The sequence below is a fragment of the Caloenas nicobarica genome, chromosome 13, assembly GCF_036013445.1.
Source record: "Caloenas nicobarica isolate bCalNic1 chromosome 13, bCalNic1.hap1, whole genome shotgun sequence".
In the NCBI taxonomy this organism is placed as follows: domain Eukaryota; kingdom Metazoa; phylum Chordata; class Aves; order Columbiformes; family Columbidae; genus Caloenas; species Caloenas nicobarica.
Window position 1 is genome coordinate 15,124,437 of NC_088257.1, and position 27,070 is coordinate 15,151,506.

At 38.7% G+C, this 27,070-nt stretch overlaps 1 protein-coding gene across 6 annotated transcripts in view; it reads left to right on the plus strand.

Annotated features, from left to right (window-relative positions):
• The window catches only part of TENM2 (teneurin transmembrane protein 2), a 501,281-nt gene that overhangs the window by 278,907 nt on the left and 195,304 nt on the right, over nt 1-27,070 (plus strand). For all 6 annotated transcript variants that reach the window (XM_065644312.1, XM_065644313.1, XM_065644314.1 and 3 more), the window contains one exon: nt 4,925-5,134. In XM_065644312.1, the coding sequence (XP_065500384.1) occupies nt 4,925-5,134 (210 nt within the window). The remainder of the gene's footprint in view (nt 1-4,924; nt 5,135-27,070) is intronic.

Here is a 27,070-nt window from a genome sequence, read left to right on the forward strand (position 1 = left end):
GGAGGGAAAGAAGGACCGAGAGAAGAGAGTTGGAAAAAATTAAAAATGTTTTACTAATGCTACTAATAGGAATAGAGAAAATAATACAAAATATACAAAACCAATCTTGACAGTCCCAGCAGCTGCTCCGGCAGATGTGGGGCCGGCACCCGAAGTCCTGGCCTGGACTCCGCAGCCAACCGGAGCTGGATCCAGTCTGTCACTGGGCCTCAGTTCGCAGGGACGACTCGCAAGGTCCTCTCCCAATGTCAGCCATAAGGAAAAGGGACAAGATCCTCGTGATCCCCCACTTTTATACGAAGTATGACGTGAATGGGATGGAATACTTTAGTTGGTCAATTTTTCAGTTCACCTCCTGCTTGCACATCTCACGGGATGCATCATTATCGATGACCTCGCGTTCCATTGCTATGTCTACCAAAACATGTACCTAACTTTCAGGAAAACTGCAGTTAGTAAGAAGACTTTAGCTGACAGGGAAAAATTCACTAAAAGAGAAACTTGTTGTTTAACAAAACCAGGACACAGGCTAGCAGCGATGAGAGTGTCTCTTTCCCGAGCGTGTTATTGTTATTAAGATGAACGGAACTCTTCTTAGTTGCCTTGGAAGTGTCTGGGCTGAGCCAGTCTGCTCTGCCACCCCGGTACCACGTTAAACCGTGACCACACGTGGCAGATGGACGCTGGGGAGCCTGTGCCTTGTTCAGCCTTGTGACGCTCTCCTTAACAAGGAGAATAAAGGAATTCCTCACTCCCGCGTCTGACCTGCGTACTCAGCTTTTGTGGATGTTGTTGTGGATCTGCGGCATCATTACCAGCTACAAGTGTGGCACAATTTTTGAATGTTGATTCTATGGCAGATTTGAAGCCTTAGGGACTTAAAATGTAGGAGTAATTGAGAAATGGTTTCATAAAAGTTCCTGGGCTGATGAAGAAAGATGTGATTCTGGTTTAAAAAAAAGAAAAAAAAAAAGGGCAATACTAAGTCTGTGCTGTCTGCTGTGTTATCTTAGGTGAAAAAGGGAATATAAGTGATAAGAGGGTAAAAAAAGCCATTGCAAAATGAGATGCCATGTGGCATAGAAACCCAAAGCTCTCCCAATTCAGAATGCCCTCCAGAAGGACAGTTATCAGGATTTTTCCTTTACTCTAAGTAGCAAGATAAGGTAAATGACAGGATAGATTAGGGGGTGGGGGCACGGAGGGGAAGAAAAGGGGTTTTTTTTATATTGTTCTTGTCTGCTTGCTTTTTTTTGAAAAATGCTTTACAAATACTGTATTCAGTATCTGTATGAGTGTTTGCCGTGCATGAGTATCTGCGGTATGACCATGCATAGGAAGAGATAGTTGAAGAAATAACTAATACTAAGTTTTACTATTAACATTGTAATATATCATCTTTTAGAATTTGGTTTCCCTTTCTAGTATTTGTATCTGGTTTATGTTTCTTTGGGTAGATTACACAATTACGTTATTGCTGTCAATAGCAGTAAGTATCTAGTACATAGGGTTTCTGTGAATGCACAAATAGGTAAAAATCTTATTCATAGAAGCTTTATCACATTAATGTCTGAAGAGTAGACCCAAAATGCATGAACTTTGGTTTACATGATGGGTTTAACTTTTGAAAACAGCAGCGTAAGAGAATACTGATGTTGCCATACATCACAGTATTGGTTATAATACTGCAGGGTATTGCAGGCCCCGTTGTGAAGTGATGGAAATTTAGAACCATTTCAGGAGATTGGGGGGTTCCAAATCCGACTGTTAAGGTATCTGCGGACACATGAATGGGTCTGGCAAGAAGCTCAGGTTCATAAAACCTGTAAAGCTTTGTGTGTTATTTTAAAAGGTACAATAATACCTTGAACTTATTTGATCAAGATATTAATATTGAGTAGTATGAATCGAACCCATTACTTCTGACTTAAGAGTGTATAGTAACAAATAAATAGTATCTGTCATGCTCTTTACAGCCTAACTGCATATGTTCAATTCTCTTTTGTAGTTTCACAATCATTCTTTCAACTGTGGTACTACAGATAGTTACCCTTTAGATTAATTTCCTAAGACAACAAAGCTTAATAGTATCTCTTTCTGTTCCTGTGCAGCATTTTTTCAACTGACTTCCCACCAAATTTTGCAAAAGGTTGGGTGTCTTAAGATATTCTTGTGTGTTTCAGGGAGTGGGGGTGCAAAGCCATGCAGAGGGAAGCAGCTCTACTGGAGCCTGATGTTTAGGAAATGCCAAAAATCAGCTTGACAGAAAGATCAGGAATGTCCCAACCACTAGAAAAGTTCTAATCATATTTGGCTGCTGATTAGGAAATCTCACCAGGACAGTCTGGTGATAGGTTCTGTGGCTAACAGACATTTACGTTGTTCAATGAACATGTGCTTATGGACAAACCTTCCTCGGGAGCCAATTTCCCACCAAAATAATGCAATGTTTTAACAACTCGATACCTTCTGTTTCCTCTAAGCTATGAACAAAGCCACAGTAATTAGACATTTTACCTTGTCTTCAGGGATTTGGGCCGTATTATTTCATGGAAGTAACAATGTGATTAGTTTTCTTGGCAAAACAATTCTTGTGTTGTTTTTTTTTTCATTTCTCTCAATGTATTTGGCAAAAGCGTATTTAAATTTCTCTGAAATACCATGTGTAGTTTACACAGAAGGCAAAATCTTTTGCCCTTCATGTCATCACCTCACACACCCAGCATTTTTATAATACAGTCATATTTCTATATGATCCAGTAAATGCAGATTTCAAAATTATAAGATGCTGCTTTTAACTTCATAATGTCGAAGTAGAGCCAGAATATGTGAAAATGAAATGCACACAATGGGCACAGTGTCACATCCCTGTCTGAGGTGTGTCAAAGCTCAGCCTCTCTGCTTGTTTCCAACACCGCAAAGAAACAATGAGAAACTGGTTTTGTTCAATCACTTGCCTTGAATGTTTGGGATATTCACTGTAGTATTTCATAAGAATAGCATAATTGTGAATAATAACAGTAATTATTCCTGTCATCAATATTAGAATTATTTCCTCGTAAATGCACGTCTACAATGAAAATATTCAATGCATATTGAATTTTCTCTAGCATAGAAGACAGTAGATGGGGGGTTACTATGGAGTAGCTTAAACCCATTTCTCTTATACAACTTTGTCATTTAGTCTTATAATCGATTTATCCAGTGCTAAAAATATAATAATAAAAAAAAAGCATAATAGTCACTTGCCTGTCTCCAGGTATTTATTTTAAACCTTTTGAAGATAAGCAAGTAGTTCGTGCTATTTGCTGATACCATGCAGTGAAAGTTTTTTTCATTTTCTATGGGTACCTGTGGTTGATTGCTGCTCCTCAATTAAAATGTATATGTGATGGATGGAGTTTTATTTTTTCCTTGATTTTCTTTTCTTTTTTCCTCCTTTGGAATTTGATGTGTGAGTCTAGGTGAATAAATTGTATAAACTTTAGTGTAATTCATAGAAAGTGAGGGGTTCTTGATTCCAAAAATGAAGATGTAAAGCCAGTGTGTGTTTGTTCTGCTACTGTTTCTTTAAGAATAACAGAAATAAGGATGCACCATTTTGTGCAGTTTTGCTGCGTTTAAACATTTGTAGCTGGCATGCAGCAGGTCTCTCTGCCTCACACACTTTGGCTGCATCACAGAGGTCATATTTTCCCGTGTATCAATTATTCATGAACAATTTCTCCAGCGCACTAGATAAACTTGCAGACATCGGAGTGTGTGTTTCTCTTCTTACTCTCATCCCTACAACCGCTCATATTCTAATAAGTAATGAGAAAACAAAACAAAACAAAAAAAATCAAAAAACAAACAAACCAACCCCCAAAAACAAAAACCAAAACAACCAACCCACCTTGTCTTCATCTGTGTGTATTTGATGGAGTGGATTTATATAAACTTATGAGAGGAAAGTTTATAAAAGCAAAAACTAAATAAGTATGAGTGGGGTGTTTATAATTTACTTGATGCCTCTAGTTTAATTGACGAACAATACGTTGTTACAGTGGACTGAGGTGTATCACGCACATTAAGGATCTGGTCTCAGGGTTGAAATTAATCTATCTGACGAGCTAGGCAGGAAATTTTGTCCCTGCAGCACCAGTGCAGCAAGAAATGAGAGGGAATGGACAGGAAGGCTTAAGAATTTCCAACCTGTATTCCAGCTTAGTCCATCTCTACAAATGGAATAATTCCTTTCCAGTCCTGCTGTCTCCTCTGCTTCCTGTCACATCTGGCAGTGGGGTTTGGAAAGATGTACAGCAATACAGGAAGAACCTCAGCTTGGAGGTAGCGTTCATATGGTTCTTGTTACCTGCCACTAATAGATTCCTGTGCTAGAGCAATTTCCCTGGTAGAAAAAGAAAAAAATAGAATGCCACCATTATTTTAAGGGATGATTACAGACGTGTTGTAATTCCAGGAATCAACTCATTATAGCCCCCTTTCTCATTTGGTCTTATTTAAGCAAAAAAACTATTTCTGTGAAAACTCTTCCAGTAAAATATGTACCTGGTTCACTTGCACTTTGCAGCATCTGAGGATGCAGCTTGGGACACTCGGGCGCTGCCGCTGTGTGCGGTGCCCCCAGAACGCACCGTTGCCATCCCCTGCGTGCGGTGCCTCCGTTCACCCGGCATCTGCCCGCCTGATCATCGCACCCTGAGGCTCTGGAGAGATTTTTGGAATGAATTCACAACACAGCCGCTCACATTGCCTTGAACACGGTATAAAGGGACAGGTTCCTACCAGTGGAAAGCTTTTGTAGCTCTGCGCAGCAGGGATTTTATGTAAGGATGGGCAGTTACAGTGCAATTATTCGGCTGTTTGGGTTTTCTTCATTACACTCATTGCTGATCTTTGATCCCTCTGTCCTCTTTCCCAGGTCGTCCCATTCCACCTACATCCTCGTCTAGCCTTCTCCCATCTGCTCAGCTGCCCAGTTCTCATAATCCTCCACCAGTTAGCTGCCAGATGCCATTGCTAGACAGCAACACGTCCCATCAAATCATGGACACCAATCCAGATGAGGAGTTCTCTCCTAACTCATATCTGCTAAGAGCGTGTTCAGGGCCACAGCAGACTTCCAGCAGTGGTAAGAAAATTGCAAACACGTGAAGTTTGTTTGTGCCATGTTTGTGCCTGTTTTATGCGTGTTTTGTTTTGGTTTTTTGTTTTGTTGTGGGGTTTTTTTTTGTTTGGTTTGGTTTTTTTTGCAAATGTGTTCTTACATCACCAAAAAATTGAAAGGCTGTGTGGGAACAAGTCAAACAAAAATCTTACTGCTTTATTTCAAGGAAACTTTTTTTGGAAACACCATACATTATGTATGTTTTTTCTTCATTTTACTATAGAGGGCTTTTTTGGTTTAGGAGTGCTATAAGTAGTGTAAAAAATATTATTGAATTCTTGTCATCAGAGGGTTTTATTTTTTAAAGTAGTTCTTGTGTTCCTTGATGGATCCTGTAGAAGAGAGATCTGTGCACAAAGGTTCTTTGTTATACATAGGCTAGTCCAGTATCTCATGTAGAGGATGAAGTTCTGTAGCTAAAAATGTGTGTTGCTTCCGCCGTTCTATGTCTGTTCTTGTTTCAGGATCTGTCTGATTCTGTACTCCCTGTGTCACATTTCACTAAGATGCTGCTATTATTCAGCACATTAATTCTTTTCTTTCAGGCCAGTTTTAAAACATTACCAACTCTGCTATCAGTCGTATAATCTGTAGTGCTTAGGGTTTTCTTTCTTTTCTTTTTCTTTGTTTTTTGGTAACAGATGCTGACTTTTCATTTTGACAGCCAAAATTTGAGAAACGAAGATACAATCTATTTCTGGAAATACAGGCAAAACAAAAGGCGGCTGTTATAGCTCCTTATTTTTTGCCTTTTTTTTTTTGAACATAGATATCTATTGTGCAGTTCCTATCTGTTTAACTAAACACTGTAAGTTATATTTTATATGCAGTTTTTGATCTGCTCAAGGTCGCTCTTTACTGTAAAAATACAGATCTGCACAGTATCGGAGATAGGAGCTGTTGGCCTTTGTGGGTCTGTACAATACACTTGAGCGATGCCTTTTAAATAGTGGCTGGTCGTGTATGTCGGGAGGATAAGACAATGAGTAGAAGTTGTAACATAAGATTCAGAGTTGATATAAGGTAAAACTTTTTCCCTAAGCATTGAATTGGAACAGGTTGCCCAGAGAGCCTGTGCAGTCGATGTCCTTGGAGGTTTTCAAGAACAGGTTGGTTAAAATCCTGAGCTACGTGATCTGACCTCAGAGCTGCCCTTGCTTGGCAGGAGGCTGGACTAGAGACCTCCTGGGGTTCCTTCCGTCCTTAGTTATCCTTTAACCCTGTGATCCATTCAGATATGTTAAAATATAATTACACAAAGAAATAATAATTCAGAGATCGAGCATGCTTTCTTGGTACTTGAGGTTAGAGGGTGAAAAATATGATACCACTTTTGAGGGATTGTTTTTTAAGAGGTTCAGGGGGATCTGGGGAGCTGCAGACCTCAAAATTTGTAATGGGCAACTTGGTAGAAACCATAGAAACGGGGAAAAGAAAAAAATGTTGATGTGATCTACCTTTAATGAGTCGGTGTAGCTTCTGCAAAGGGTACTCCTGCCGTAGAAACATCGAAGAGCTCTTTGAAGAGGTCAGCTGTTTCTGAATAAGGCTGATCTAGTTGATGAAAGGTCTTTGTATTTTCAACAGTCGTAGCAAAATCTGTCACTAAGTGCTTTTAAGGCAACTAAACTGACATATAGGGTAAGAGGGAAGTTTTCTGCATGGTAAGTAGTGATTCGAAAGACAATAAGCAGAAGCTAGAGCTCCTCAATGAATTTTTATGGGACATGAAGATACTTGGAGAAGATGGTGAGCTGGGGGTAAGAAAGGTGGCTGATGGCAGGGTGTGAAGAATCGCAAGTAACCAAGTAACAGGGCAATAAAATGGCAGAGGAAATTCAGGGCAGAGAAACATGAAGTGATATGAATGGAAAGAGCAGCTCTGGCTCACCAGGCAGTGATGGAGCGTCGCCAGTCCGGGCGAGTCCTTGGGGACGCGCACGCTTCATCTCGGAGCTCGGGAGCAGGTGAATGTGGGCAGCCAAAGAAAGGAATAAAGAACAAAACAGAGAACATTGCCTAAAGGATGTGGTGGATCAAACAGTTTGTAAGGGTTGCTACATAGAAGAAAGCAAAAAAAAGAGACTTGGAGGATACTTGAATACTTGGTATTTGGTATTTATAGTCACTGTTGGAGAGTGAGTGAGCCAGCATGGATTTTCTTGTGAAGCCAGATGAAGGAAGTTGCAGTAAAACAACTCCGAAAATTGATTGACAATTTGGTGGAAGAACTCTTTATGTTTCATTTTTAGATAATAGTCGTTGTTTCCTTATATCCTTAAAAAACTTTGTGTTTCCCACCTGCCACTGTGGACTGCCCCAAGGAACCTTTTTGGCATGCTGAGGTATGCTTTGATTTGTTTATGAATGGCTGATTTGTGCATTCTACATTTTAACATTTTTTTCCCAAAATATTTCAGTTCTTTCTTTAATAATTATTCATATAATATCTAAAGACTCTTAATTTTGTGAGTTTAAAAAACAGCTTTGCTTTTTTTTTTTTTTTAACCACAGGCACATGCATAATTGTTTGCTCACCACTGAGAGTGTTCTATAGCATGAGGTCTTCTGATTTAGTGCATCCTCTGGAAACTAATAAGCAATTAACTAGCATTTTTTTTTTTTTGGTAGTTCTCACAATGTTTCCTTGAGAGAGTTTATAAGAAAATACCACAGATGACATACAACTCAAATTGGAAAAGCTCACCTTTTTTGTGGTTCATCCTTATTTTTGAAACATTTTCAGAGTAGCTTTTTACCGTCTACATAATATGGAAAGGTAGACCATGCTTTGATTTTTTTTTTCCTTATTATTTTTTTAAAATGTTTTTAAAATCTATTTTAGGTCCTGTGGTAACTTAGCAACAAAAATCCAGACATTTGGGAGAGAGTAAATAAATTTAAATACTTGGTTTAATTTTGGGGTTGGGTTAAAAAGGAACATTTGAAGCTATTTAGATTTCAAGCTTAGATTCCAGATAATCTTTGACCATTAATAAACATTTTCTAGTACTTTCTAAGTTCTTCTTTAAACATTTCTATCGTGGTCTTCAAAGTACACGCTGAAGATGAAATATTTGCAGAAATCTGGTACTGATTACATTACAGAATAAGTGTCCTCTTGTTTGTCTGATTGTACACTTCTGCTTGCTTCAATCTCTACAATTAGAGGATAGCTCCTCAACAAGTCTAGGATGAGTCTTCTTGGGTATGAGGTGACAGTCATCCACATGTGCTGCCCTGTGCCCTTCACTATAGCCATTCTTGATATGTCTGGAAAACTCATTTGCGTAAAAAAAATTACCTAATCAAATCTTCCATCAAATGAGCAATCTATTGTTGATATTATGAAGGCCTTTAATCTACAATAAATCTTTGTTAGAACTCATCAGAGCTTCCAGTTTGAGAGAAATGTGATTATAGCACTCTTAAAATGACATTACATCATCGGGGTGATTGGTTTATCATTTGGAGAAGCGACATCAATCATAACTAGCATAACCACACAGTAAATGAATTCAACCTTTCTACTGCAGAACAATGACACAATAATTGCTCAAAATCAGACTTAAAATGAAATCAGAAAATGCGCTTTCTTTAAATACGATGTTAACCTAATGGAATATATTATTAAAAATCGTGTTTGAGGAAATTCTATGTAATTAAAAATATGTGAAAATGTATTCCTTTTTTTCTCTCATTAGAACCTGATTTCAGCTGCAGAATCATTTTCTATGCAACAGATATTATGCTGTGTTTAATTGAACTCCCATCACTTACATTCCTCTGCTTGTATTTCTTAATATAATATGCAGCACAATTATATGTGATGAAGGACAAGAGGTTTTTGAAATCTAGTGCACCTGCTGATAGTATTTTGAAAAACAGAAATATTATAGAAGGAAATAAGACCTTTTATCTGTGAAAAGTTAGTTGATTTTTTTTTTTTCCCTTTTAAAAGCAGGTCAGTTTCTGTCACACCATTTTCTAGGATGGTTTCTCACAACTAACAGTAAGAATAGGTTTATTTCTAGCGATTTCTGTATATATTGAATGTATTTTCTTTCTGGCAATACATGGTGACTCATCTTGTTAGAATGTCATTTTAATGGCTTCAATCGTAATACAATATAACAGGCTGGTTAAAAAAAAAAAAAAAAAAAAAACAAGATAAGGGCTTTTGTTGCCAGCATCTTTGCCCTTATATTATTATATAGGATTTACTCTTATTAAACCAAATTTTGGAATCCCAACAGAAGAACTGTTTGTTTTTCAACCTGAGTAAAATGCCTAGGATATACCTACTTGCACAATAGTTTTTGATATAATGAATCCATAATTGGATACGGTCATCATCTTCAGCCATTCTAACAACGAGAAAGTAGATGCAGAATGATTTGGAGTATTTTGATTTGGGGAAAATTCTAAACTGTGCGTTAGATATTGTCACAATTCCCAAGAAGTTACTGAAGTTTAACTGGGGGATCATGCCCAGTTTTTCATTGCTAACGTGTCTTTCTGACTCAGAGACAATAATACAAAGCAGTTGGCTCAATGTAACAATATTTGCCCACAGAGTAGCTTGGACGCTGCTTTGATTTTTTTTTTTTTTTTTTTTTTCCCCCACAAGCAGTTATTGGCAGCAAGGAGAGGGGAATGGAGAAATAGGTTGGATTGAACGAGATCATGGTTGTTATTTAGTGTTGTTTGTGAGTTAGAGTTGAAATAAAGAATAAGACTCCTTATTCTGATGACCCTATTTTGTGGTAATTTATTATTGAAAATATCAGTATTCGTCATATTCAGCATAAATATCTAGAAGGATCTTCTGTGTTCAACAGATGTTACCTGTTGCAGTTTAATCCAGTATGTAAATAACTTTTTCTCTGAAGAAAGAAACCTTCTCGAGGTGACTCAATGCCCCAGGGCATTCTTTCTTGATCCACACAGGGTGGAGTCATCAAACACATTTTGCTCATATACTGTCATTGCAAGTGGTGGAGGTCTTGCCCACACACTTGCACAGAAATAAGCATAGGATGCTTGACCAATATTTATTTTAATTTTGCTGACATTTTTTGTTTTGTGTTTGGAACACCATAAGCATTTTTTTTTGACAACATTTTACAACAGCGCAAGGAAAGAGTTGCAGATTGTCATTTTAATTTCTAGTTCCAAATTAAGAGGAAATTATATATGTTTGTTTCTTAGTCCATTGTTGTTATTCTTCTAATTACTATTATTATGAAGAATTTAAGTGCTACAAGCTTTCTTCCTACCTTGACACCCGTGGCTGTTAAGCGCTGCCCCAGAAGTAGACAAAAACATCAGTAATTTGAAGAATTCTAGCCTTAACACTTGATGAATCTGAAGACATAAACCACCCCTTATTTCTCAAAGGCTTCTGTTCGGCAGGCGACAATGTCCAGTAAAGATTCCTCTATTACAGTAGAAAAAAGATTGAATAGAAACTAAAACCCGTTGGTTTCTCGTGTTTATGCTATGAAGTCGTGCTCCTGTGTTTGAGGTTTTAAGCAACAGTCTCTGTTAGCGGCGAGTTCTTTAAATAGATTATTTTTTTCCAATTTGTTTTTAAGGCTTAAATTCTCTAAATCCTTAATGGCCAGTCACATCCTAATTTTGTCGTATCTCTGGAGTCTAATTTTAGAGCTTTGGACTGGAATTAGAAATGGAGGGGACAGCATGAACTATGTTTTCCCATTGAAACTGAAGTGTGTACTTTTTCTTAAGGATTGTCTCCATGTTGCTGCAACTATTAGTGGTATCATTGCCGCTACTAATCTGTGTAGCATATGTTGACAGTGCCAGCAGATGTCTGAATTTCAGCCAGAAGACGTGATTCTAGATATTAAGATATTGCAGAAACATTGTATTTATTAATTTATGAATTCATAATCATAATAGGCGAATCTGAAGCAGAAGGTTCTACGGTAATAAAAATGATAATGTATTACAAAAAGCTATAGAATTGAGAACAGATTGTTATTCTGTCGTTTCTCTATTTTTCTTAAGCTCACCATGGTTTTGAGAGCTGTAGAGATTTTTCTTAGCTGCTTTTACATCATTTTAGTTTAAGGCTTGTAAATGTGTTAAACTGGCAGCCTCTGTAGCAACAAAAGCACAGCAAAGCAGCTGCGGTACCAACTTTCCAAGGTTCCCTTTCTCCAGCGTGTTATTCTGCTGTTTTCCAATATCTACCATGAAGGCTGGGGAACAACTTAGTTACTACGGCCAGTCAGCCTTGTTTTTTCTCATTACCAATCCTTGCTTCGTCTCCTAGCAGGTAGTTTGAGATCACCAATAAATGTCATGCATTTGAAACTTAAAGACTAGATGTTGTCGCTCCATGCCGTTCTGCCAAGAAAGTGAACGCCTAGACGTGGCACCTTGCTTGAAAGCTGAGAGGCATTGGGGATGTTACAATTATAGGCAGAGTAACTCTTTTCCATCTTTTTTTTTTTTTTCTTTCCTTTCATTTGCTGAGTCCAGATGCTGTTTGTGTGGTTTTTTCCTTGCTGTGTAGGAAAGCCTGAAATTGTTCTTGCTGGTGCTCTATGCTGTAAGTTGTGCTGTATGGCAAAGAATTTCTCAGGCTTTTTAATGTTTTTGTCTTTTGATATAGATCTTTGAATCTTCTGAACTACACTTAGTTTTTCATTGGCAATGACATAGTCCTAACAACTTCTGTAGTGGATTCTGCAGCTGTTTACATGGAAAGGGCAACATTTAGAAAACATTTCATTTTTTTAACTGTCACCAACCCAAAGTGGTAGGTGATTCAAAGTGACAAGTCAAGCACATGTAAGCCGTGTGCACTTCCGAGATTGTAAAATCGAGAACCTAAAGTTTAGGATATAATTTTTTTCAGAATTCATTGCAATTTTCGTTTGCAGGACGATCTGTGGGGTGCGTGTTTGTTTGGGTTTGTAATTAAAAAAAGTTTAATCACTTCATTCTTTCTCCCTAAAAATCCAAATAAGTGCTGCTAACAAACACTTAAAGGCAAGGAAACAACTTTCATTTGAGTCAATATCTTGTCTTACGGATTTCCTGATTTTGATAAGATGAAGTCATACGCTTCTGCTTTATTTAAATGACAGATTGTCAATTTATCTAGTGCTTAATTATTGTTCCTGGTTATAGAATTACTTTAATATATTCACAGTTATAGAATACCTATTTCTAATATGTTTATGAATATTAGCATCTTATCAGGCAAATCTGTAAATATGTCATCTATGAGTTTATCTTCATATAATGCGTGATTAAATCGATATGAATTAGTATTTTTTTAGCTTTAGAAGATGTTCCCAGTAAGCCTAAAAAGTACAAGAAACGGAGAACTCACCACATCACTAGAGAAACTGCTCAGTGGTCATTAATTATTCTCACTGGGTTTTTTGGGCTTTTGGTTTTGCGTGGTTTTATTTGTTTATTTTTCCATTCATGCCTGACTCTCTGTCTGACCGCTCCCCCGTGTATGTCTTTTACCCCTTCAGCATAAACAAAGAGAAATCTGAATTCTGTCATTTTACTCTGAATATTTTTCCCTTTCTGTTTACCTGTAACAGCCCTGTTGCTCTCTGGGAGTATGTACGTGAAAAGAGTTTGCACACAGAGCTTTATTGACAAAACTCTCCACTGAAAATGCAGCTCGCCCAAGCAAACTGTGCTCTCCTGTTACTTCCTAGCGCTTCTGTCACTGCATCTTCTGCTGGGATGTGCTGCTGCATGCTTTTGTACACCAGGATTCTGTCTTTCTTACAATTTCAACTTCAGCAGCAACCTCGTGCAGCCACCATTGCAGTGGAAATGCAATACAGGGATGTGGCTCCTCCATCAAACAGCTGCTTTATTTTGATGCAGATTTACAAATGTTTCCTGTAGAGGGAGCGTGATGGAGGTGCACACCATGGGGTGTGTTGGGAGGCTGAGGAAAGGGTCAGAGGTTTTGATGTTGTGGGATGTGCTCGGAGCTGAGCACGGCATTTCAGCTTGGTTCTGTCTGTGGTGATGCTCCTTCCTTGCACCACACCTGTCCTGACATTGCCCGTGGAGAGCTGGCTTACGGCCCTCAAAGAGTCAGGAACCAAAGGACTTTGAGTGCAAGTCTTGAACTGACCGGTTCCTTTGTTGTTTGTAATAATTACATACTGAAACTACAGGTGAGGGGTTATTTTTCTCGTGTAAGCGAATCAACAAAACAATATTGCCTTCTTTATTACATTACAAATATATGTAATTCTTTTTTCTGCTAGCTGCTTACATGGAAAAGCTGAGGACTTGGAATGTTTGTGCAAGTTAATTACTGGCCTGAGTAAATGCTTACTTTTTCAGATATCTTGACATCAAGGCACAGGGGGAATCCTGTTCCATTTTGTCAGCTCCCCAAATGTTTCCACCGCTCGATCTGTGGCATTCACACATGAATGAAATTGTATCTCTCGCTCTGTTCCGTTTGCTTGGATTCTGTGTTTTCTTCCAGTCTGTAGCAGTGCTGCACTTGCTCCCAGTTCCCTAGGTTGCTTTTATTGCAGTGACCTTTTCCATCTACGTAGGGTGCTATTTGTCATTCAGCTCTACTTCGGTCCCTGCCTCACCCCACCGAGGTGCTGCCTGACATCTCGCTCCTTTACAATAGTTCCTTTCTATTTAATGCATTTGTGTTGGGTATCATAGGGCTATAACAGTGTGATTTCCAGTAACTGAGCTTTTTATTCCTTTTATTCAGGTCAGGTCTAATGATTTTTGAAATAAAGAAATAAATGCATACAAACAGGCAGAAACATAGTGGCATCTTTATGATTATAGTGATAGCTGGTACTTATCTTGTATGATATATCTGGAATGGGAAAGAAGAACAAACAAACCAAAAAACCAAGATGCAAGCACTAGTAAATCCAAAGGAAAGAGAATTGGCAACTTAGTATGGAATTTGTATTGGTTTGAGAAGACTCCTTGTCCTTGATGCTCTGTTAATTTAGGAGAAATAAGTAGAAGACTGTAGAAAATGAAAATGACCTTTTATAAATGATAAATAGGCATGTGTGGGTATAGAAGCCCGTATATACCAAACTCCTCAAAGCTGGGGACTCTTACTCGGCTGCTGGATCTTTCCAAATCTGCCAGAGGGACTGGCTTGCTCTGAACTGCCACCACCAAAACCTCCATTCGTAACAACAGCAGAAAAGTTCAGCATTGCCTCAGTGCTCCCTACGAAAAAGATTCATGAAATTGTTATTTAGAAACATCCTTCTCGGTCTTGAATCTCCAAACTTGAGGCACAGTTGTTACTAAATCGTAAAACGGGAAGTCCCAACTGCTGATTCACGTGATCTGGGGAGAACTCCGAAATCTGGACTTTAGCGTTGCACACTGGATTAGTTAAATCTGGAATGTATAGGCCATGGTAATTTTGAGTTTCCCAAATCACTTTTTCTACTGGAATCAGTGGGAATTTTGCACATCAAGCACCAGGCTAACTCCTCAGTTAATGCACTGTAATGAAGTGTGGAATGTTCTGCCTGGCCAAACACAGAGTCTGAGCATGTTTGTTGATATCTGTTCCCACAAACAGGTGGATAATTGTTTTACCTGACAGAAATCTGTCAACTAATAGGGACTAGAAGACATGAAAAGGTATAAAATCTTTGTGAGTGTGTGAGCTCCAGGTTTCTGAAAACATAATTTACAAAGTCAAGAGAAAGGGAGTTTGGGGAATTAAGAGCTCAGGTGGTAAATGCTGGTGTTGAGTTGTTCCGTCAAGTGCTGAGAATGAGGGTGGGGACTGGTGTGGTTCGGGAGCTCACGCAGATCCGCAGTCGCCCTGCGATGCAAGTGGAATCAGCTCCTGGCACCTTCATCGCCGGCGTAGCCGAAAACTCGCTCAAAAAGCAAAAGGCAGTAAGGTGGAGGCAAAACAAACAGCAAAGGCAGTTGGTAAGGCTTACGGGGAATGAAATGTTGGACGTCTTCGATTTGAGTTCCGGTTGGGAAGAGCAATATGAATTACTGCAATCTAAAGCAAAATGTGGGTTGTGGGGTGTTTTTGTTTTGGCGTTTTGTTTGGTTTTTGTTTGTTTGTTTGTTTTTCCATTTTAAGTTTCAACCTTTTTGTTTTACTTTATTTTAATGGAGGGGAAGTTTGGGGGGAACCACAACAGGTGTGAATCCTCAAAACGAAAGGTGAAAACATTTTCCTAAAAGTCTTCCAAATGAAATGGTTCAGCATTTAAAAAATGAAATAATTATTGTTTGAATTAGATGTTTCTATATTTTTCAAATCTCTTCTCCCTTCCTCCCCAATCTTTTTCAGCTAAAAATGCAGCAAAATTTAATTAGATATTCATGGATAGTTTATCTCCTTGGGGTGTGAAGCAGGCACTAGGCAGAAACCAGTTGAAGAAGAGCTATCTATTCTAAAATCCATGAACTTAGTAGACATGGTAAGGCCAGTCAATTATATTTGTGAGTGCTCTGTGCAGCTGGGGAAGACGATGCAGAGAAAACCAGATTGCTTGAAGAAAAAGAGGAATTTCTGAGACCCTGAGTTCCAGTACTGACTTGAAAGCATGATGAGATTATGGAGTCCAATTTGTTTGGACAGATTGAGGATTGGTGGTTGTGGAAATGCAGAAAGGCTGGTGAGGGACTGTACTTATAAAACTAATCTGAGGAGAAGACTCAAGAGACTGGCTAGAAATAAAACTCTTTAAAGTGCATTGTCAGCAACTAGAACCCAATCCCTCTGCACAGGTAGCACAGCCGTTCCTTCCAAATCATTTACAGAAAAAAAAAAAGTTATATAACACAAATCACTAGAAAGCGTCATCCAGGAGTATATATATGGCCACAAAACTTGTTTCTTCACTTGTATTTCCAACTACACACCAGTTCTTCTTAGTATTTTTTCTTTCTTGTCTTTTTTGTTGTTGGCAGCTGGAAAGATTCCACATTCTTCAGCTCCTCTGAGATCATGCCAGAAATAAAAATGCATTAGAGAATCTTGTTTCATTTTCTTTTTTTGGAACAATTTCCATTAATATCCTGCTGTCACAAAGCGACTGGTACTGTTTCACAGCTCTTTATCATGGCAGGTTTTTTTCTGGGGAGTGACAGCGATTGCTCATTGAGACCCCGAACCCCAACAGCGCAGCCGCCTCTGCTGGGTAATGGGAAGTTAAACTGCTCCGACAAGTTCACTTCAGATTTTAGCGACTTCTTAATATTTAACATTTAAATTGCTTTGAGGAAACAAGTATTGGTGGATTCTGCTGGATCAGCAGCTTTTGCATTCAATGGTTTCTTCATAGGATCGTACAGGTTGGTTTATTGAGCAGTATTTTCTTTACAGGACAGGCAGATTCCATTCAAATTTCCAAATCTGGAAGGGGTCTGAAGGCCCAAATTCAGATTCTGGATAGATGCTTTGATGTTTGCTTGCTCTAGATGGTTGGGGTTGGTTTGGTTTGGAGGGGGGAGAGGAGCACGTGTGTATGTGGTGTTTGGTTTTGGTTGGGGTGGGTTGGTTGGTTGTTTTTTAGCTAGATGTTTAAATATGTACATTAAATATTTGTCATTTCCTCAGAATGTTAATTTTGAACTGTTTTTATAATAGCCAATCTGTTGAGTTCATTTGATTAACAAAAAAGTGCATCGCAGGTGGTTCTTCTAAGGAATGAATGCTCTAGCATGCTGACATCTATTAAAAGGATCAACAGAAATGTCACCATTCGGTTTCAGTCTGTGTAAAAATTCTGCAGTTTAATTATTTCTGGTTCCCACAAAATACTCTCAGGTGGTTTTATTAGAAAGCATCTAAAAGGTTTGAGAAAACTGTAGTGAAATTATATCATTTCAGATTTTGGTTTAAGCGTAGTGTTATCAAAGAACAGAAAAATAAATAAGTAAATAAATGCAACAGAAAAGAGAGCTTTCCTCTCTTTAGTTTTTCTAACCCCTCCCTGTGTTGCCCAAGACCAAAACTCTCTGAGCCTACCCTAATTAGTCTTCAGTCTGAGCTGCTTGTTAGACTTCTGTTCCTTTTTTCAGATAAAAGTTTTTATTTTCTCACTGCAAGACAAACACCAAATAAAAGTCACAGATGGGAAGTGGTCGGTTCTTCCCAGAGCAACCCAACCATGAGAACAGGATTCTGGACTCGCTGGGTGGCCTCTGTGTTCCTACAGAAATTGCCAAGTTCTGTATGAAAGTACTTAAATATTATCATAAGATTTGATGCTTTCTCCACCTACAAGTTGCATTTTGAAATCTGTCGAAGACACGAGACATGGTTAATTTAATAGTATTATAATATGTGAACATTGCTTAATATTCCCATGAGTAAAATTCAGAGCAATGGAGGATATTTAGAGCTGACATAGAGCAAATTACTCAGGCACGGGCCAACCTGTGGCACAAATCTGCTTGCTCTAACAGGCTTCATACAATTAAAGATAACGAATTTCTTACTGCTCTCCCAGCTGCTTTTTATTAGTCTGTTATTAGAAGATGGTTAAAGGCTCTCTAATGATTCCTCGTTTGTACCCCATTCATCAGAATTCAGGTAATGAAACTGTTTTTCTGCTTTTATTTATTCTTAAATCTTGTTTGAGCCACTAACTCAATGCCTTGTGTGACTTTTAGCACTTTTTTCACCTGGTGATCTCGATTTCACAACTGCAAAATGTAAACCAACAAAAGAATGTGCACTATAACTGAATTTTGATTGCTAAGCAATTTGAAGTAAGGATATTAAGCCTGCTTATACTTCACGAGTACTTCATGTCAGAATATGGATAGTTGTTATGCTGCCTTGGTGTAAACCTTAGGATTTTTGCAGAAATTTTTATGCCCTGGTTCTTTAGCTAGGAGTGTCAAAAGATTACTTTCAGGAGTTAAAAAATAATAGATAATCAGGTGTAAAATAGTACTGATTTGTTGGCTGCAAATTTTGTTTAGTTAAGATATAGAGGCAGTAATGCAAAGGAGTTTTTGAATTTAGAATAGAACTCCAGGTTCCTGCACTTGCATTTATCTCTGTTGAATGCTTTTCATGAGCCATTTGAGATTTGATATTGAAGAAAATTAAATCACCAGGAAAAAAAAGAAAAAGTTGCATCTTCACAAAGATGAGACAAGCAAAAGAAATATCATGCTGTTGGTTTTAACGATAATAAATTTAGGTTGCTTTTTTGAGGACTGGAAGAGCTCCAGAAAAGCAATTGGTACTTACTTCGGAGCACTTAAGTATCAGTGGCTCAGAACGACATGCAGCTCTGCTCTGTCATTATAGAGAATTGTTATGCCTCACATAGGCATTATTGAGCTAATCAATTCATCAGGAATTTGCATAGAATTAGAACTGCATGGTAAAGACTTGAGGAAATAAAATTGCTTATCAACTTATAAACACAGCACAGCTGATTAAAAAACAAGTAATGTAGCAAATTAAAATAGTGGTGGATTTCAGATTGAACCTGGAATATTCTAGTTTCTTCCACAAAAGTAATGGAAGACACAACTGGAGTTTACTCACGTAATTTGGATGATCACCGTGCTCAAATACTGCGTTACCCAGCGTGTCACATGTGTACATTTTGTTTCCTCTGGAGATCTTAATGGAATATTCTGGCAGCTGTCAGTAAAGCAAACATTATTGTCCAATGGAAAAAAAAATCATTATGAAGAACAGGGTAATTAACACCTATGCTTACATGCTTTGCTGCTCCAGAAAATTGATCCAATAGACCTGATACATTTGCAGGGGATGAGCTAACAATTAAGTAGGTGCACATAAGTGTTGTCTTTATTTCATAAATCTTCAAAATCTTACAGCCCTTTACTTTTTATGGTGATCGTTTTCTTGAAAGTTTTATCTGTAATTTAACAGAACATTTTGAAAGAATTTGACAGAATTATTTCATAGGAAACAAAAAAATTTAAGTATCCAGCAGAATAATTGTTATGTTAAAATACTCTTATTGTTGAATTTGCCTGTTAAGGATATGTTTGAGGAGTCTGTGAAGATGAGTGCATTCTCAAATATGGTGGACTTTATGGCACTGATCTTCTATGTGGCCATTAGTCTAGGAAAAATAAAGCTACTTATTTTGGATATTTTTTCTTTTTCACGGGGAAAATAATTCAGTGTCTGTTTTTAAATCACTGACCACTATTCATAACCTCATTGTTCAGCTGTTTCAGGGCTATAATAATACTTTGCTATTAGTAACATTTCAGCAGATATTATTTACTAGATCCTTGTATTGCTAGATGTGTTTGGTTATTGCCCATATACCGCCTGCAGACCTATCTAGTTTCTAGGCGATTTTGTTATCGAACATGCATATATACATGCACACAACCCCCGGAGTCCCCCTCTCCTGCCCGTACACGCGTGTGCTTCAGTGACGCTCCCTGCAGTGGGAGAAGCTCTTTACTGCTCCATTTACTTGTCCTGTGTTTTGTCAGCGCTCAGCAGATGGTGGAGACTGTATGTCTAAGTAATGGAAACAAAAATTACATGAAAAATGAAGTCACATAAACTTAAAAAAATAACATCAATGAATACAAGAAATGATGGAAAGGTCGGTGATAGTGATGGCAGGACTTTGAAGCATTCTTGAAAATCGTATTCTGTGCCAGATTTCTCAGGACCTCCAGCTGTCGTGTAATCACTCAAGTCAGCTTTTAGAGTTTCAGAGGGTCAGAGGAGATAGTTGATATTTCATTTCGAAAATGTGTTCATTGTCTAGGTTAGCAAAAGGGACTTTTCTCTTAGGAAACCTTACTCTACAATATTGACTATGCTGAGATTTTCAGTTTTCAGATTTCTGCCTGGAATAATCTTTGGAGGACTTCTGCTTTAATCTTATCTTGTTCTTTATTGAGGTGAACAAGGAGTCATGTAAACTTGTTTCCAGATTTTTTTCATGCCAGGAATGGCATTGCATCTTATACGTGGTTTATTGTCTGATGTTGGCTAGAAATTATATCTTACACTTGGTAATATAACCTTGAAATTCATTAGGCTGGTAGCTGGGACCTGTACAGATGGTGGGGGTTGGCACTCCAGTGTTTTTGGTAAAGGTCTTCTCTGTTTGAAGTCAGTGATTTGATCGCTGATGTATTTATCACTGGTTTACTGTAATTTAAATGAAAACTTAATTAAGCGAGCTTTGATTAAAATTCCATATGAAGAATGTGAATGCTGGTAAATGATAATTACTCTCAGAATTGCATAAGTATTGAAAATGCTTAGAATGTCTCCTATTACCTGTCTGGCTGGTTTGTTTTAGCAGTTCCTTTCCGACTCCTCCACCGTGTTTCTCAGTGTAACTTTGCGTAACAGTGTTCTGTCTTACCACATTATAGAACGGCTTAATTACCAACAGCCTCTTCCAAACCCAGGAATAAACATGAAATTTCAACAATTATATATGGTAGTTCTTAGGAGTTTCTGCTGTTGTCATTTATCAAGTGCTTGAGCTTATTCAGCATCAATAAACATGGGACCAGGGCTGTAAGTCAGGGGGGTTGATGCTCAGGTTTAGCGATGGAAGGAGAGGTAGAGGCTCCAGGTAAGAGAGCCCGAGACCTTGAGTCACTAGGGAGCAATGTTGAGCAGAAATAAGGAAATGTTGTTTGGGGCAATACGGGGCTAAATTAGAAAAGATGTAGACTGTGTTTGTAATGCATGTGGAGGAACCTCCGAGGATCAGTCAGTGAGTAAAATCCTTACAAAGAGTAAGTACCACCTAGTGGTGTTTACATTTGTAGATGTCATTGAGTGGACCTGTATCAACTGTAAATTCTCTCTGTATAAGTTGGTGTGCACGTACACACATGCCCATGTTCATGTGTTATAAAGATATAATGTGCAGTGTACATATACGTACTATACATATATATTAGTAGGTGTATGAAGAAATTGAAGGTGGAGAAATCGATCGGTTGTTGGTTTTTTTAAAATTAGGAAGAGTCTGTGTATTTGAGAAATTCTTCTGGACAAAAGCAAGGAAAAGGGCATTATCTGTAATTAGAAATAATAATGTATAATTGGTTCATTTGCCATATTTCTACAGTTCTGATTTAGTTGAGCAATGTGATCATTATGCCACCAGTTTTCAATAGAGGTGTCACAATGAAAAATAATTGCAATATTCCACAATATTAACTGTACCCTAATTGCAAAAGTTTTGAAATATAATTACCATGAAAGCTAATGCGACAGGGAACATTAAGCATAATTAGCGTATTTTAAAAAAGGGAAAAACTGTTAGGAGCTTGTTATTGTCTCGTAAGGTAGCTTCAAATTAGCTGGATGCAGAGCACTTTCATCTAGGTTTTCTATAATTTTCGCTATTAGCACAGACTGCAATAAATTTATTTGACATAGCCCACACCTGCTAACCCTGCAGGAGAGAATTTCTAATGTGCACAGGTCCCAGGTTTCCCACAGAATCTGTCACAATTTCCTGGGAGACAGCAGTTTGTAAGATTGGGGGGGCTGGCTTAGTTTTTTTTCTTTTTTTAAAATTTAAATGGTCAGTCATGCTGCACTGCTCAAGTTGTATTGTGTTTTAAGAAATTTCTGCAAAAAGCTACACAAAAATGCTATTATGAAACACTTCAAACAAAGCATTAATTACACAGCATGACTGTATGTTCTGAAAAAATATACAGTATATTAATTATCTATTTTCTTTACAGAACGACTATGTGCATTCGCATAGAGCATGAAAGTTCACCCATATGATTAGAATTTATTTTTTGAAGTAAAGAAAAGCAATATATCGCACCGCTTGTATACTAGAAATGTTTCTGTGCCCGTATAGCAGGATCTAAGCTGTATGCAGCAGTGCTGACTTTCTGTAAGATCAAATTTTCGGTAAGAAATATCTAAGAGATTTTCCTGTGGTTTTCTGGTAGTATTTTACAGGTAGAAACTAATATTTTACTGGTATTGCTGGTTTTTTCAAAATTATTGAAATGTGTTTTGGAATAAGCTACATCCAAACAAAAAAATACACAGAGGAACACCATTAGTTTAGGTGTTGTCAGTGGGCACAGTTTTAATAAACTCTTATGTTGCTTGATCTTAAATTACAATTAACCACTTGGGCTACTTTTTATCATCCATATATGCTGCTATTACAGATATGTAGTGTGGGGTTTTTGGAGGTGAATTAGGTCATACATTAGATAAAATTTTGGATTGGCTGGTGCAACTCGTTTTTCCCTAGAATTATGTGAGGGGAAAAAAGGCATCTGACGCTAATTTTTGAAAGTGTAATTTATGAAAATATTTTGTTTTCAGTTTAACTCCTGTGATTTTTAACCTGTCTGGCATCTGTCTGTCAAGAGCAAATGCTCTAACGTTGCTGCGAGGACAATTTAACATCTGTGGAAACTCGTAAGAAAGGTTCTTGCTTTTCTACCTCAAAAATAATTCTAATTCAGTTGAAGCCCAGGACAGAGCTTGTTTCTGCAGAGGTAATGGGAAGTTTAAAACGGAGGAAAGACGGTAAGGTATGGAAATACAAAGTAAGTTTTCACTGTGCATTGTGGAAGTGAGCCATTTGAAAGGAAAAATAGGAACCCATTCTTTATTTCAGAAAACAAACAGATGCATTTATTCAGCCTAACCCCATCATCGATAAATTTCTATTCCGCAAGGGGCGAGGTGGTGGGTTTTTTTTTTTACATTTTGTTAAACTGTGGACATGGATATCCCTTTATATAATCTTTCTGGGACTTTCATGGATGCTTCACTTACGTTTTGAAGTGCTACAGTAATTCGAAACATGTTTCCGAACAGCTGTTTGGTAAATATGATCTCTAGGTTATCAGGTCTTACTACAATCCACCCAGTTTGGAATGAGCCCTGCAGAGCTATCGGACCGGGGCGGCCAGGGTCAGAACAAGGTGCGGGACCGTGCGATGTGACAGTCTGAACTGATGACCATCCCGCAGAGAAATGAAGTTCGATAATATTAGGAATCATACTGTGTTCTCCCTTATATCCATTACACTTACACAGGGAGAAGAGATTACAGTTTGTTCAGTATTTTGCTTAAAGAAACCCAGCCACCCTAATTTTTAATTTCTAGTAAAAGACAGAAAAAGCAATCATACCTGAGCTACAGAGGAGTATGCTTGCATTACCTAAAACAACGCATATGAGCTCTAATGTGTAGGGCTGCGTTGCCGTTATTGTGTTGTTTTATTGGATGTATCCCTGGTTTATCATGTCAGTCTGACCCTTACACCGTCTCCCTCGGCAATTTCTTGGCATCCTGCTGCCCCGGGGCTGTGGTACCATGGCATGAAGGTTCCTTCCAGTTATTCGTGTTGCCTCAGATCCTGGCTTTTCTAAAAGGCCTCCGTTTCTGAGTGCCTCAGTAACGATGCCTATATTGAGAGCCTTTTTGTTTGACTGTTCACCAGCGCTGAGACTTGCAAGCAAAATCTTGCCTTCCTTTGGCAGCACAGGTCAGCTCTGGTCTTGGCTCGGAGCGAGCCCATTGCCGTGAGCAGCCGTAGGTGCCCGTGCGGAGCTGAACCTCCCTGCCCACCTAGAAAACGAGCTGACTGATGTCCCTTTTGCAGAAGACTGATATCTTTTTCTTAAAATGCATTGATGTTTCTAAATTGCCTCGTTTTCGTAAAAGTGATGTACAACTTCATGGGATGTATCTATAAGTGCAGCCTGCTCGTGTCTCCTGTTAAAGTGCAGTACAATATTGGCCAAATATGCTTAGTAAAGTTGAGAGAGTCTTTATAATGACTTAAAGAGAGTGCTGTAGCCAGCTGTGAAGAGTTCATATATAAAGGTTATTTCCATCTTAGTTTAGTATCTTATAGAAAGACACATTATTATCCAACTCTTTTAGTACTGAAATAGGTACTTTACAGATGCCATAAATTTTAATTATCAGTATTCTGTTATTAAATTTACACAGTGAAATAATCACTGATATTAATTTTGAATTAACGTGTGACCCTTTTTAGCAAACTAAACTACTCAGGAATTAGGAAAACTATGGAACACCCCGAGTGTGTTCACACACACGTCTGAATACACCATTGTGCTGGAAATTTTTTGTCCACTTCTATAGATGCCTGAAGTCAGTGGAGTGTATGAAAGATGTACTTCAGTCATAAGACCACTGGCGAAATGTTTAGCCTTCAAAATGTGTTAAATACATTTACTGTAATGTTAATAAGAATTTTTTTTTTCTTCTTTCCCCTCCCTAAAACTATGATTAAGATGACTTGGAATTTTTTGTGGAGGGCTGCAAAAAACTTTTTTTCTTAACGATTTACTTAAAAGCCTAGGTCTTCTGTAAATAGTACTTAATAGAGCAAGTCAAATAACAGTACGTATAATTGGTTATACATAGTATCTCATGCTGTGTATTTTTCCGTGCCCCTCCATGTGGCTTTGGAGCTCCTGCTGCCGATTCCTCTGGCTTTGGCAGGGGTCGGGCTGGGCTCTGGCAGCAGCTCGGGGAGCTGCATCTCTGCTGCCAGGCTGGGTGCGTGTGGGTGCCCGTGGGCTGCGCATCCCTGTCGCCATCCCCTGCTTGTATCACCACCAGTACTCCCAAAAAAGGGACTACTCGTGTTGATGATAGGGAAATTAATCTCCCTCCCCCCGGGGAAAACAAATCAGTGCTTAGTTCACAAGCTGATAGCTCCTGGCACCAGTTTTCCACCCAGTTGCACAAGCGTTAAGCATGGTGCAGGAGAGGGTGGAGTTTGGTAGCAATCCAAAGTTAATCAGCTGCTGGCCAGGGAATCCCGATGCTGATCCGGACCTTGGGGGGCATTTTCGTCCTTGGCCACCACCAGCCACAGACTGTGCTGCTTGGGGAAGCCTCAGCCCTGTTTTCCCCACCACTGGCTTCATATTGCTGCTGCTCTCCCTTCCCTGGTGCCAGCTCTAGAAACTGATTAGCTGGATTATCGGAGCAGCCTGACAGCTAGGCCAGTCTGCAGAGCAACTCAGGTGGATTTTTAGGCTGGTTTGACTCAAAGCCCACTGGTAACACCTGTCAGCAGAAGGGAAAGAGGCTGGAGTGGGAGGGCTGGAACCAACCTGCCTCTTTGGGCAGCAGTCTGGACTTTGTCAGAACAAGCTGGAAGGCTGCACTTGTACAGATATTTGTGCAAAGATGAGCTTGTAATTATCTCTGCTTTGGGTCCGCTGTCAATGTCCCCCTTGGCGTACATCCCGCTGTGCTGGGGGGTGCCACTCCTTTGTCTTCTCATGTGTAAGTCTGAACTGACTTATTGCTGAGCTCTCTGGACCACGTGTGGGAGATGTGCCATGCCTGTAGCTAGTCCTCTCTCTGATAAAGGACTTTGTACTTTATTCCATCCCTTCAATTTTTTGCCCTTCTGCACTGTTTTTGCTTATCCTTTCTTCCCACCGCCTCTTACTCTTCCTTATTCTCGTCACTCGAACTGTAGTGAACGCTTTGGTTCTTTCTTATTGCAGCCATGGCAGAGTCCCAGGGCCTTCAGCCAGCGGGTACAAAATAGGAGTGATCACCTTTCCCAAACAACTTAAGGTTCTGCATCATTTTTAAAGATCAAATCAAATGCATCTGTTCTTTTGCAAACAACTTTAAGCTATGTGTTTTGCAAGAATCACATTGAATCATCATGTGATGCTTACTGTTAACTCCTTGGCTTAATTCCCCTGTTATTTATGATATAAAACTTTATTTCGTTAACTAGATTGAAACAAATGAGAGTGGAGAACAGAACTCTGAAAGACAAATTTAAATGTATATTCAGTATCCAAAATCAAGCTTTAGATTTTCAGGAATTAATCTCCATTTAGGCTCCTATAAGAAAAAAGGCTTTCTTTTGCTCTCAAACATGCGGACAGCTACTTATGCACAGAAAGCAGCATGTAAATACTGAAAAGTGTACATTTTTAAAAACAGACTTTATATAGCATAAAAATCAGGCCTCTCATTACCACCATGACAAACGTTAGTTCTTTCCACTGTTCAGCATGCCTAGAAATGAGACTTGCACATTCTTGCCTTTTGAAATTTTCTGTGCACGTGAACATTATCAATTGTGGTGCTAAGAGCTTGTATTTGCAAAGACATTGCTTTGGTGGGGAGCCGCGGCCCTGATGGATGCGGTGCCTGCAGAAATGCTCGCAGCACTGCTGCACCCTCTTGCCTTCTCTAGTGGTGGCATTTTTGGACAAAGTGGCAAAAATGCTCAGATGTATATTTTGTTCTTGATATGTTGGGCGGTTGTGAATTTTTAACTCAGTCTGTTTCAGCTTGCTCAGTGGTTTGGAACAAAAGAACAGGCTGGAGGGGGAAAAAATCACATTAGATCTGAGAGTCAGTCACCTACACCTGCTGTTCCCCCAAAATCTTTGCCAGGGGGTCACTGAGATGATCAGTACTGGTGAGCATTTACGGGGGTGTTCTTGTGTTCAGTTCCTTGATGAGCTAACTATGTGTCCCTATGACTTGCAGCAAACCAAAAATTAGGTATCTGAATCTCCTTCCAACTCCCCATTCTCTTGTCCCTTTGCTGCATAGAAAAAATTGAGAGGGTATTAAATTAAGATGCCAAGCCCAGCTTGCTTTCCTTGCTTTTTCGAGCAGTCATTAATTAACATGAGCATTAGTTTAGTCATAGTAAGACTTGTGGTCCAGAGATTACTCTTAGCCCCTAAAACGTACAAATATAAGGGAAATATCAGTAACTAAATTGTGTTCTGTAGTTCACAAGGTATAGGAACGCATGTTCCTCTTCTCATTAAGACTTCCTATTTATTTTTCATGCATGTTTAAAGTCAGGCATTTCCTGCTGGGAGTTCCTGCTGTAAATAGCTGT